This window comes from Engystomops pustulosus, chromosome 1, assembly GCF_040894005.1.
Source record: "Engystomops pustulosus chromosome 1, aEngPut4.maternal, whole genome shotgun sequence".
Lineage (NCBI taxonomy): Eukaryota > Metazoa > Chordata > Amphibia > Anura > Leptodactylidae > Engystomops > Engystomops pustulosus.
In genome coordinates, this window is record NC_092411.1 from 148,318,884 (window position 1) to 148,331,514 (window position 12,631).

Here is a 12,631-nt window from a genome sequence, read left to right on the forward strand (position 1 = left end):
ATCTTTACCTTCGTGATTGCTCAATGAGTTGTAATAAAAACTAAACAAATTGGATATTTAAAGGGAACCTGTCACCAGGAGACCCATTTTTAGCACTCCCCCAGTCCCCACAGAGCATAGTACATACACTGCCAAAGTGTTTTTGTATAAAAAAAAATAGGTTTTACAGAAAAAAAAGATATGTTATATTGTACCTTTCTTTAGCATCTGCTGTGTGACTAGGCAGTTGCCAATTAGGAGGGGCTGGAAAGGAGCAGTTCCCCCACCCCCCACCCTTGGGAAACATTTGACCTTTTCAAATATATGAATAACTCCCCTCACTCGCGATTGGTTGTAGAGGAGCAGGGGGCGTCACTAAGCCCAGTGATGGGTGTTTTCATATTTTTGAAAAGGTCACATGGAGAAGCTGTTCCCCAAGGGTGGGGGGGAACTGCTCCTTTCCAGACCCTCTCAAAAGGCAAGTGCCTAGTCACACAGCAGATGCTAATGAAAGGTACAATATAACATATCTGTTTTCTGTAAAACCAATTTTTAATACAAAAACACTTTGGCAGTGTATGTACTATGCTCTGTGGGGACTGGGGGAGTGCTAAAAATGGGTCTCGTGGTGACAGGTTCCCTTTAAGTGCTATTACGCTATATATTTATGCTGTCTCAGTAAATGCATTTATCCAGATTTTGACTCTGCACAGTAAAGCCATTAAAACAAAACCAGATGATAGTATTTTAAAACATTTTCCCTTCTGTCTACATAGTACACCAATATTGTATTAATAGAAAATGCAAAGTTTCCCCCCCCCCCAAACAATAACCCCTTAACTTCTGACAAAAAACTCTTAGGCTACATTCACAGGACCGTATGGGGGACGTATATATGCCGGACATACACCCCTCATAGCCGGCAATGGACGCACGGCGCTGAAAGGGAGCGGCACACATGCGGAACTTATTGTTCCGTAGGCAGGAGAAGGATAGGACATGTCCCATCTTTCCCCGTAATATGGCGCTGTGCTCACCTCCTCTCCCAGGTGCTGACGTGTGCCCGCCGTGCTACGGTATGGCAGGCACACGTCATGTAAACGTAGCCTAATTCTGAGCTTCTCGCACATAAAAGTGTGCATTTTTGTGGTCCATGGACAAATGTGCAGTCCAACGGTTGTGGCCGTGGGAGTCCTTTTCAAACACCTATCACAATAGAGTAGGCTGTCTGAGCTCTAAACATGCAGGAATAAATCTTGTTATGCGGCTGGGGTACAGGGCTGTGGAGGCCTCTGTGTGCTGAAGCACAAAGATAAAAATAAAACAGTGAGAACAAAAATGTTGATTTGAATTGCTTATCTCTATAAGTGTGAATTCTTAAACAGTTGATATTGTTTCCTACAGGCTGTAACTGCTCGCGACTCCATGGCAAAGTCTCTGTACAGTGCACTGTTTGACTGGATAGTGCTAAGAATCAACCACGCACTGCTCAATAAAAAGGACGTGGAGGAATCTGTCAATGTGAGCAAAGGATTTTCACTTTTCTCTAGGATCCTTATGCCATATTTATTAGGCTCTGTAAATCCTTAGATTCTGATTTTTTTTTTTTTTTTTTTGTTCATGGTTTTTAGTATTTTACCTCTATTTGTACTTTTTTTTCGACTTTGTATTAGTATGTCCTACCCGCACGTATCTGGCAAGGCAGCTATATAATATTCATAATAGTGTGGCAAGGGAACATATAATTAAAGTCCCCTTAACAATCATGCTACTTTAAACTCTGTCCTTTATTCAGACAATTGGGACCACATCCTCCTATTTTAAGCTAATCATTTAGTACATTGTTAATATAGTAAATTTTATTTCTCTGACAAGTATATGCATAATCATACATTTGTGTGTTTTTTAGTAGCAACAGAACTGTGAAAGATGTTGAAAATGAGGTCCCTGGTGACAGGTTCCCTATAAACCTAAAGACATGTTGAAGGAGCCCATCACACCTGCATTGCAAATATGGCTTTCTGCCCTTTCTAAGCATTTGCATTACAGTATAACTATTTAACTGTCCTTGCACCCTGACAGAATCTTCTGTTGATTCCCAGGGGTTGGCTTAGGTTTGGATGCATTTCAAAAAACATATGACTTGTCTGTGCTGCTCACTTTTGTGTTCCTGTACAACTGCTACCTCCCCCACGGATGTCAGCTCACCAGCTCTGAGCTCTGTAAAGAAGCACAAAGGGAGGCGGTCAAGATTTGAGACGTGAACAGCACAGACAAGTCCCAACCCCTGGGACTAAGCAGAGGAATCTGTCAGGGTGGAAGCCAAGTTAAAGGGAACCTGTCACCAGGAGACCCATTTTTAGCACTCCCCCAGTCCCCACAGAGCATAGTACATACACTGCCAATGTGTTTTTGTATAAAAAAAAAAATAGGTTTTACAGAAAAAAAGATTTGTTATATTGTACCTTTCATTAGCATCTGCTGTGTGACTAGACACTCGCCCACTGGGAGTGGCTAGAAAGGAGCAGTCTCCCTCCCCACCCTTGGGAAACAGATCCTCCATGTGACCTTTTCTAATATATAAAAACATCCGTCACTTGGCTTAGCGACGCCCCCTGCTCCTCTACAGCCAATCCTGAGTGAGGGGAGTTATTCATATATTTGAAAAGTTCACATGGAGGAGCTGTTTCCCAAGGGTGGGGGGGGAACTGCTACTTTCTAGCCACTCCCAGTGGACAAGTGCCTAGTCACACAGCAGATGCTAATGAAAGGTACAATATAACAAATCTGTTTTGTATAAAAAAAAAAAAAAAAAATAGGTTTACAGAAAAAAAAAAAAAAACTTTGGTAGTGTATGTACTGTGCTCTGGGGGAGTGCTAAAATGGGTCTCCTGCTGACAGGTTCCCTTTAAAACCCACAAATATATTTTAATGCAAATGCTTAGAGAAAGTAGAAAGGCATATTTGCAATGCATGTGTGATAGGCTTCTACAACTGGTCTTTATTGAAAATGAGCTCCCTGGTTATGGGTTCGCTTTATATTCCAGGTTGTAGCTGTATTTGAAGCACTGGGAATGTCTCCACAAACTGCTTTGTTCTTTAATCTCTGCATTCCAGCAGTTTCCCATCTCCGCCCCTCTACTTTAATATCTAACCAGAAGGCTTTTACAGCATATTCTCTTCTGTATCATTTATATGTGAATATAAATGTTACTGTCAGCATTACATGCAGACATAATTTATTTTCTTTTTACTATATTTAGTGTCTTTCTATTGGAGTTCTTGACATCTTTGGTTTTGAAGACTTTGAAAACAATAGCTTTGAACAATTTTGCATTAATTATGCCAATGAACAGCTTCAGTATTACTTCAATCAACATATCTTTAAGCTAGAACAGGTAAGACACAGATAGAAGAGCTAAAATATGCAGGAAGTAGAGTATATTCCACCACAGTTTTATGTACCTTTCAATATTGGAAGAAAGAAATGTGTTCTTCTCAAACTTTGGAGACATTGAAGGTCTTCTTCATACTACACCTACTGATGCAGGTTATGCTACTGTATGGGAAAGATCAATATATGTGAAGGGTCTGGAACAAGTAAATAATGATGTTTGTTTTGCAGGAAGAATATCAGGGTGAAGGAATTAGCTGGCACAACATTGACTACACAGATAATGTGGGTTGCATCCATTTGATCAGCAAGAAACCAACGGGCCTTTTCTACTTGCTGGATGAGGAAAGCAAGTATGTATATCCAGGTTTATAGACTATTGCTTCTTGGTGTATTTTTGATAACCCAGTAATATTTTGTATCAATCCCTTGTGGTTTTCTATCCAGTTTTCCTCATGCCACCTCTCGAACTTTATTGGCCAAGTTCAAACAACAGCATGAGGATAATAAGTACTTTGTTGGCACACCAGTCATGGAACCCGCATTCATTATTCGTCACTTTGCAGGCAAAGTAAAATACCAAATCAAGGTAGGAGTATTACACATAATTTGTCACCAAAGCACCTTTTTTTTTTTTTTTTTAAATAAATATTTGCGTTGCTTGGTATGCTAGCTTTCTACGCAGTCCTCGTGCCTCAAAACCTAGTGTTTGAAGCAACGCATGCACAGTGGTAGCAAGACTGTCAGAACTACATGGCTCACGGCGTAAGCTCGAGGTTTTCTTGTGCGTTGAGCCCATGTCATTGGTGGGAGGGGGAATAGAGAGAAGATGTGGGAGGGGATTTGAGGTGAATAATAATGAACAGTGGGATGAGTGTATCAAGGATTCAAATGAACAGCCACCCATTGTAATATGAGAGGCACAGCCACCAGAACTATGATGCGTGAGCTGGCAGGGAACCAGGTGCATTTTATAAGTGGATATCACTAAAGCTAAGTAACTTGGAGATATTGTAAAAACATGTGTGATAAGGACTTTTCTGTCCCTTAAAGGGAACCTGTCACCAGAGCACTGTTTTTCGAATATCACGGATTCCAATAAAGGGGTTTTTCCATATAAGACATTATTGGCATGCCACACCTACTTCTTTGAACTGCAATCATTGGAGCTGATAGTGGTGCCACTCTCTAATAAATGGTTTTATTTTTTCTTCTTTCCAGGATTTTCGTGAGAAAAATACAGACTACATGAGGCCCGATATTGTAGCTCTCCTCCGGAGCAGTGATAGCGCATATATTCGTGAACTCATTGGTATGGACCCAGTATCTGTCTTCCGATGGGCTGTGCTACGGGCAGCAATCAGGTCAATGGCTGTACTGAATGAAGCTGCGAGGCAACGTGCAGAGAAGACCGCAGGTACTGTACTTGCAATTGCAGTTTTTAGCATTCATATCAACATAACATTGATTACTTATTTCTAGTTGGCAATATATGCACAGTTATTGGATTTTTTTCAAATGTAGAAGCATATAGTTCTTTTAGCTAATATTATGCAAAAATTATTTGAAAAGCCCTGACTAAATATGATTTGAATGCCCTATTGAACACTGGCATCAAATGCCCACAGTACCTGGACTTAAGCATCTTCTCCTGGGACTCATTTCTAGCAGTGCAAGTATTCTTTCCGCGGCATCATCTGCACAATGCACTTGTGCTATCTTCAGTATGTTATGTATTATATTTCTGAATATACTAAAGCGGTTTTCCAGGGAATGTAAAACACAGGACCAGGAAGCAGTGCCTTTACAATTCCTTGCAAATACCCCCTCCCAAGAGTGTATCATGTGACTAAGGGCTGGATTTATGCTGCTGTACTGAGGAAATGCAGCCCAATCAGTCACAGTAGCTGCTAGATGTTAAGCTACTCCATACACACTGTTTAGACAAAGAATGCTGGATGTTCACCATAGAGCATCTTGAAATGAGCCCCTGGTCACATAATGTAATGATGCTCGATCTTTTAGAGGGGGGGGGGGGTCCATTTGCCTGACCCTTACTGCTTCCTTGTCCCTCAGACCAAATTAATTATTATAACTCTGGAGTAAACGGGAAGGGGGAGACCAGTTGGTTAATAACATCACTTCTGAGTTTTTATATTCCCTGCATAACTCGTATAACTATTTTAAATTGGCAATATTAAAACAACCAATTTTGAGCATATAATTTTAGGACCCTAATTAACTGCTTTTGACAATTTTGTGCTTAAAGGGGTAATCCGGGAACATGAACGTCTGACACAAAAACCCATGATGATGTAAATAAATTAATATAACAAAACTCAATGTCATTAGAGCTTAAATAGTTGGATTCTTTGATTTACAAAATGTATGGCCTCTCTAAAGTATGCAGGGTTATTCAGTGTTCCATTTCTAGTTTTGGTTTACAGATATGTATAACCGCACCATGAAACAAATGGGGCTGTTTGTACAATTTGATTTGATGTACACAGTACTTCTGTATGTACAGGCAGTCCCCGGGTTACATACAAGATAGGGTCTGTAGGTTTGTTCTTAAGTTGAGTTTGTATGTAAGTCGGAACTGTATATTTTATTATTGTAATCCCAGCCAGAACTTTTTTGGTCTCTGTGACAATTGGATTAAAAAATGTTGGGTTGTCATAAGAATCAATATTAACAATAAAGCTTCATTACAGACACATCTGATAACTGTTACAGCTGTTTATTGTAGCCTAGGACTAAAGTACAATAAATTACCAATATCCAGAGGTCTGTTTGTAACTAGGGGTCGTATGTAAGTCGAGTGTTCTTAAGTAGGGGACCGTCTGTATATCCTATAAAATTCCACGCAATTACTGGTTATCAAATGCTTGTTATAAAATCACAAACAAACACCATGGAACTAGGATAAAATACACAGAACCCCATCCATTTGCAAGGAATATACCTCCAAAGGTGAACATACATAGTCGGTCCCAATAAAGAGACTTCCTAATAAGGGAATGACAAGCAGCTATGCGAGACTGCAATAATGCAAAATATTGAAATGCCTCATGGGAGAATACTGACTAAAGTACTCTGATGTGAAAGTGGCTTTACTTTCAGTGTTATTGTTTATTCCAGGTGTAATCCGAAAAGGGCCACGGGTCCCATTAGGAGAGTTACAGAAGTCAAATACCTCAGCTGAGAAGTTACACCGGTAAGGATCTGTATACAACATCAAAACCTTTTATTTGACATTGTATCAATTACTTTTTTTTTCCTATGCCATTTCATTTTTTTCATTATACATGTAAGACTCTATGGAAAAATTTTCTTGGTAATCTCCTAAAACTTGCAAGAGAGTTAACAGAAGTTTGCTTTCTGTACGCAATAGACAAAATGTGGATAACATTTACAACCATGGTGAGGTGGATTCATCTGTGGCTTTGCTGTCAGAATAGTCCTCCCAATTCTACTATTTTGAGGTATTTCAACAGCAAAAATCACAAAATGCTTTTTATTTATGTATTTCTATATCTGTGTTCTCATTACGATAGACATACTGATTCTTTTGTGTTATGTAATGGACAGACATGAAGTGACATTAGTATTGTACATATGAGAAAAGTTAACTTGAAAGACCAGGCTTAGGTTATCATGTGAAAAGCAAGTCATCAAAATGAATTTCCTACAGAGTCTACCACTATCCCAACCAGGTTAACTGCATGCAATTCTGCACAGAGCCCTTCAGTGACATCTAGAGTACCTGCATAATCATCAATCAATGTTCAGTTTTAAGCTTAATTAACATTTACATATATTAGTTGATTCTCTTAAACAAGATTCATCCGTATGCAGGTATGAGCGGTGTCACTCTTCAGACGTTCTGTATGACAGTTCCTGAAGTTTAAGCAGTGAGGCTGCCGGTAAACTCATTTTAAGTCCCCTGTGTGACTATAAAGCATCAGTGCACACTTGGGAGACCATCCCTTCACTTATCAGTCCCTTCTTAGCTTCTTAGTGAATAGAATGGTGCACCCACATGTGTACCACCAATTCATTTGCATGAGGGATTGGGGGACCTCTCCTCTTGTGATCACTGGGGATCACAGGAGTCAAAAATGCATCACCTGAAGGAGTTAATACCCAGTATAAGGTGGCCATGTCAAGGAATATCAGATTTTGGAGAGTAGAAGGTTTGAATTCTCTTTTACTTTTGTAACAACTTTTATTTCCATCCCCTATCCACAAGAGATAATGATCTTATGGTTGGGAGTCCAATTCACATTAATTAATTTATCAGCTGGTCAAGCCTCTGTCCTGCCTCTCCATTCACCACTATTGGAGTCCCTGCCATTGCCATCCCTTTTACTATGAAAGTACTAGAGATGAAAGCGCTGCGCTGCTCAACGGTTCCATGCACAGGGAATTGGTGAGAAAGTTGCCCCAGTTCTCGCTAACCCCTGCAGATATAATTGTTCCTCATGTTTAAGGAAATCTACCATCAAAATCAAGCATAGATATACCCAGGGACACTTAATAGAACTGTAAGCACTGTGACACTGGTATTCTTATATTTGTAAGGCATGGCTTCCTTCCAAAATCAACTTTTACAATTATGCTAGTGGGGCGGTTCTCAGATTCTCTCCTTGATGCAGGTTCACAGGTTATTGGACTGTCTCACCCTGCCCCCTCTGCTCCTGCTCAACACTCCCTCCCCATCCCTCTGCCTGATGTAATATCACTGCCACACATTGGGACTCTGGTAACACCCTCAGAGCCCATTTGGCTAATGAGCATAATTTGGATTTTATAATAAAGAAGGCCATGGATAAGAAATATAAGATTATCTATGAGGAATTACCCCTCGTTTATCATACTGGATTTGGCTTTTGGCTTATTTCTCTCCCCTATTAAGAGAAATGGCGGATAGATTCAAAGTGGAATATTGTATGTGTAGGAGTATGTGATGTCCAAATAACAATGTTAAAGTCCTTAAACTGCACCTGTCACAAGGAATGTTGCTTTTAGCTGGTAAAAACCTTTGGCAGCATTCTGAATGCTGAGGTGAATAATATTTTATTTTTACATTACTTGGCTCCCTGCTGTGTGTGGTAAGTCTCTAAGGAGGGGGCAGCTGCAGCCTGTATGTCCCGGTGTCAGTCTTCTCTCCTCCACACTCATGCATCCCTCACCCCCCCAGCCACCAAACGGCTCACCATATGCTGCTGGCAGGGAGCCAGATACACAGGGACATACAGACTGCAGCTGCCCCCTCCCCAGAGACTCTCCACACACAGCAGGGAGCCAAGTAATGTAAAATAAACTATTCTAAACTAGTGAATCAGAATGCTGACTAAGACATTTTTAAGATCTGCATAGCGGCTTTTGGAACATGTCCTCTGCTAAAAATCACATTCCTGGTAACAGATTTGCTTTAAAGTTATTAAAGTAGGCGTAGTGTATACTTCTCTTTTGTTCCACATCTTACTGGGGTTCACCTGTACTCCTCCACTTCAGCTGCTCTCTCCTCGATTTCTCCTTTGAATGCACCATGGATTATGATATCGATGTATTTGAAGACTTCTTAAGTGTATATGAAAATAAAAAGTAAGTGCTCTTGGGGACACACATAAATGTGTGTGTCTTCCAAGGGAGTCTTGAAAAATGTAGAGTCTCTGGCTTAAAGAAAGCACAGTTTTTAGTATCGTCAAGTAAAAATAAAAGTTTAAATACAGTAAGATTAGCAGTGGATCTGCCTGTATGGAAGCCTTGTGTGGCCAAATACAGCTCCTAAAAACTGTGCTTTAAAATAAAGTTCTTTTGGGGCAGGTGTGGTGCATGGAGGAATATCAGTGAATAACACTGCGTCACACTGCATGTAGCATATCCACCACCTACTAACATAAGTGTTGGGTTTGGGGCAACATTAGCAGGCTAGTGAAATAAAATTTAATGTGGTCTATTGTTTTTGTGTAGCAGAACGGTCATACTTCAGTTTTATACAATAAGATGTTTATATGATACTGGCTTTAAGCGACTTACAAAGTTACAGAGGTCTCATGTCCTTCTCTACATATGTCTCTCCTCCCTTATCACTGGCAGAGAGCGGCACTCTCAGCTGATGAACAGTATTAAGGGACTTTCCTGGCAGGGGGATGACCCGGCCAACCTGCTGCGCAACCTTTCCCTACGTAGACACTCCCGGCTTCAGTTACAGTGAGTGTGCACGGTCTCTTGGTCACCTGACCACTGAGGACAAAGCACTAAAATTGCCATTGTGCGCTAAAGCAAAGTCACATGCATTTTGTAAGCTATGCATTGCTGTAAAATGCTGGGCATGTGTTTTGTACAAATATTAGGGCCAAAGTGTGTTTTATGATAACATTTTGCATTATGCTGTGTGTTCTGACTTTGTGTGCGTCTTTCACGTCTATTATTTCCGAGTGTACATATGTTTATGCACAAAAGATATATATAAAAAGATGTATACAAAAGGTAAGTTCGCTTATTGCAGGCTTTGTTTGTAAACTAACTTTTTATTCTTGGATTATGGCAAGAATTGAGATATGGTGCACACCTTTCCGCAGTTCTTAAGGGACATGGTTGGAAAAGAATCTGTTTTAACCTTGGAAAATGTGGGGAAAATGATTTGGTCATCAGAGCTGTTGCAAGGTGCACACTTATCTCTCACTTTCTAACTAACAAAGGACTAACTTGTTATGCTGGCTGAATACATTAACTGAAACTGAATATCTGGTAATGAGGTATCTAATGTTGAAGTACTGTTCTTTCTAAAGGAAAAGCAAAGGTGGACGCCAGAAGCAGCTCATCCCAAAGGTAATGTTTTGTTTTTTTTCAATAATTTTTTTATAGCAAATGAATGGTTCAGCTAAATATAAGAAGCTTTGTTGTATATCTCCTCATGAATCCCCTCATATTAGCCCTCTGCCGTCTGCTAAAGTGCTTACATCTGTCTGCAGTAAAGGCAGATAGATCTTTAGAGGGGAACAGATACTGGCACATAAGGAACAGTAGGTGTTAAAGAAAATCAACCACTTGTCAAAAGGGGGTTTTAGCTGAGGTCACTTACCAGCCGTGATGACGACCCCGCCGTGATTCGCAGTGATGACGAATCTTAACTTTAGAAATCTCAGTAGGTCCCTGTTCTTCTTCCCTTTTTCTCCCTGCCATTCCCCTGTAGAAGAGCATGCAGGAGGCGTGCATAATTGCGTGATGAGAAATTGTCGGAGCTCTTCTCTGGTCTTTTCTCTTCTCATCAAAGTGGATCCATCTGCTGGTATCTGTTTTATAGCTCTGTTTTGAAAAATATCTTCCCTCTATCTCCAAAAGCCATGTTTCCGTGTCTCTCTTCATGCACACTCCTTTGGTCCTTACTGGCATCCAGTCTTCTCAATAAGTTGTACAACTTGTCAGGCAGAGATGACTAATTTTTAACTAATTTCAAATATTTTTCTGTAAGTGAGTAGTTCACTTTTGAAGGGAAGCTGTCACCGGGGACCTCTCACTTTTACAAAAGGCAGGTTGCAAAAGTCCATTACGCCTGCTCGCTCTCAACTCCTCCCTCCTGCTCCTTCACTCACAAAGGGGCAGAGCTTATAACATGGCGAGCTGACATCAGTGGGGGTTGTAAAGGAGCAGAAAGGAGGGGGCTGAGAGCTGAGGAGTGGAGTGTGGAGGGAGGGATGGAGCAGAAACACGACAAGCATTTATTTATTTTTGAAATGCACCCAAACCAAAAAATGGGAATTTTGGTATGGAAGAATGAGACTTGCCTTGATAAATTCCTCAGCTTAACATATTAAACTGATTTGGGTTGGCTTGAAGGCTAAAATGTAAACCAGATCTTTACATCACATTCCCACTTTCACACTATAGTCTAGATCAGACATAATTTACCAGGTTGATATTTTCTTTTACCAGAACCTACTTGATTCTCATACTCTGAAAATAATAATGAATATGACTCTGCATGACCGAACTACAAAATCCCTACTTCATTTGCACAAGAAAAAGAAACCACCCAGCATCAGTGCCCAGTTCCAGGTTTGTTTGAACTGTAGTATCAATATAAAAATAATTTCTACCATATGATAATGATGGATACAAAGCTAGATTTTGAACCTTATATTCAGTTGTAAACTTTTCTGAAAATGTGGCAGTTTTTAGCCCTACGTTCACTTGCATCAAGTTTTTTTTAGTAATGTGTGGGGACAAGATATAGTGTAATATACCAATGTTCATCTATTATAATTTGTGCACTGCCTACTTATAAAGTAAAGATCCCTGGTTCAGAAATGTCTTTTACCTGATCAGATGCCATTCCTGTCCATAAAATGGCTGCAGATAGATCGTATGATAGTTCGTGAATACAAGCTTAAGGTCCTGGAAGGTAGGTTGGTCGTGGACAGTTAAAACAATGGGGGAGATTTAACAAGCTGTCTGAAAGTCAGAATATTTCTAGTTTCCCATGGCAACCAATCACAGCTCCCTTTTAAAATATTCATGAGCACTGGTAAAATGACAGCTGAGCTTGATAAATCTTCCCCAATATGTTCATCCATTTTACTGACGGTAATATCTATCTTTAAGACCTCATGTACTTGTCCAGATGTTTGGACCTTGGGCTAGCCGCAAATACGGAACCCTCTATAATGTAAAATACAGTTCTCTAAAGGAGTTCCGTATAACCCTCTGCACCGTATGGTTTCCGTATACAGTCCTCAAAATACAGAGAATGTCCTTTTCTTTCCCAGAGTAATCTGTAGGCGCTAGATAAATAAAGAATTATTATTATCTGGACCTGTTCAGCCCCATAGAAGTCTGTGGGAACATAAAAAAAATGTGGGTTGCATACGGCACTGACAGTTTGTGAGCTGTATTTGCGAATGGTTTCCAAGAAGACCTGCAGGTGGAAGGGCATAGTCTGGCAGGGGTTTGCAGAGCATCAGAGCTGTGTTCTTTACGGATACGGATCAAGACGCCTTAAGACGTTTCTGAGCCAGACATCACTTCACATATCCTGCCCCCACACTTGATGTGGCTAACCTGTTATGTCAGTGAAAGGAATACTACCATTTTCATATAAACCTGTTCCAAGCCAACTACATACATTTTTCTTTCAGGCATCATTGAATAAGCTTCTAGAGACATTAGGAAAAGCTGAACCATTCTTCATCCGCTGCATCCGCTCTAATTCTGAAAAGGTGAGGTTACTATATTACAATTTTGCTCCTT

General features: G+C 40.2%; 1 protein-coding gene across 9 annotated transcripts in view; it reads left to right on the forward strand.

Annotated features, from left to right (window-relative positions):
- Positions 1-12,631, forward strand: part of MYO9B (myosin IXB) — a 132,436-nt gene that overhangs the window by 96,409 nt on the left and 23,396 nt on the right. For 5 of the 9 annotated variants that reach the window (XM_072156670.1, XM_072156660.1, XM_072156688.1 and 2 more), the window contains 11 exons: positions 1,384-1,500; positions 3,243-3,377; positions 3,605-3,726; positions 3,821-3,962; positions 4,595-4,790; positions 6,515-6,590; positions 8,894-8,983; positions 9,479-9,592; positions 10,174-10,213; positions 11,318-11,440; positions 12,520-12,600. In XM_072156670.1, coding sequence (XP_072012771.1) covers positions 1,384-1,500; positions 3,243-3,377; positions 3,605-3,726; positions 3,821-3,962; positions 4,595-4,790; positions 6,515-6,590; positions 8,894-8,983; positions 9,479-9,592; positions 10,174-10,213; positions 11,318-11,440; positions 12,520-12,600 — 1,236 coding nt within the window. The remainder of the gene's footprint in view (positions 1-1,383; positions 1,501-3,242; positions 3,378-3,604; positions 3,727-3,820; positions 3,963-4,594; positions 4,791-6,514; positions 6,591-8,893; positions 8,984-9,478; positions 9,593-10,173; positions 10,214-11,317; positions 11,441-12,519; positions 12,601-12,631) is intronic. The other 4 variants (XM_072156699.1, XM_072156736.1, XM_072156710.1 and 1 more) reach the window with 3 other exon arrangements.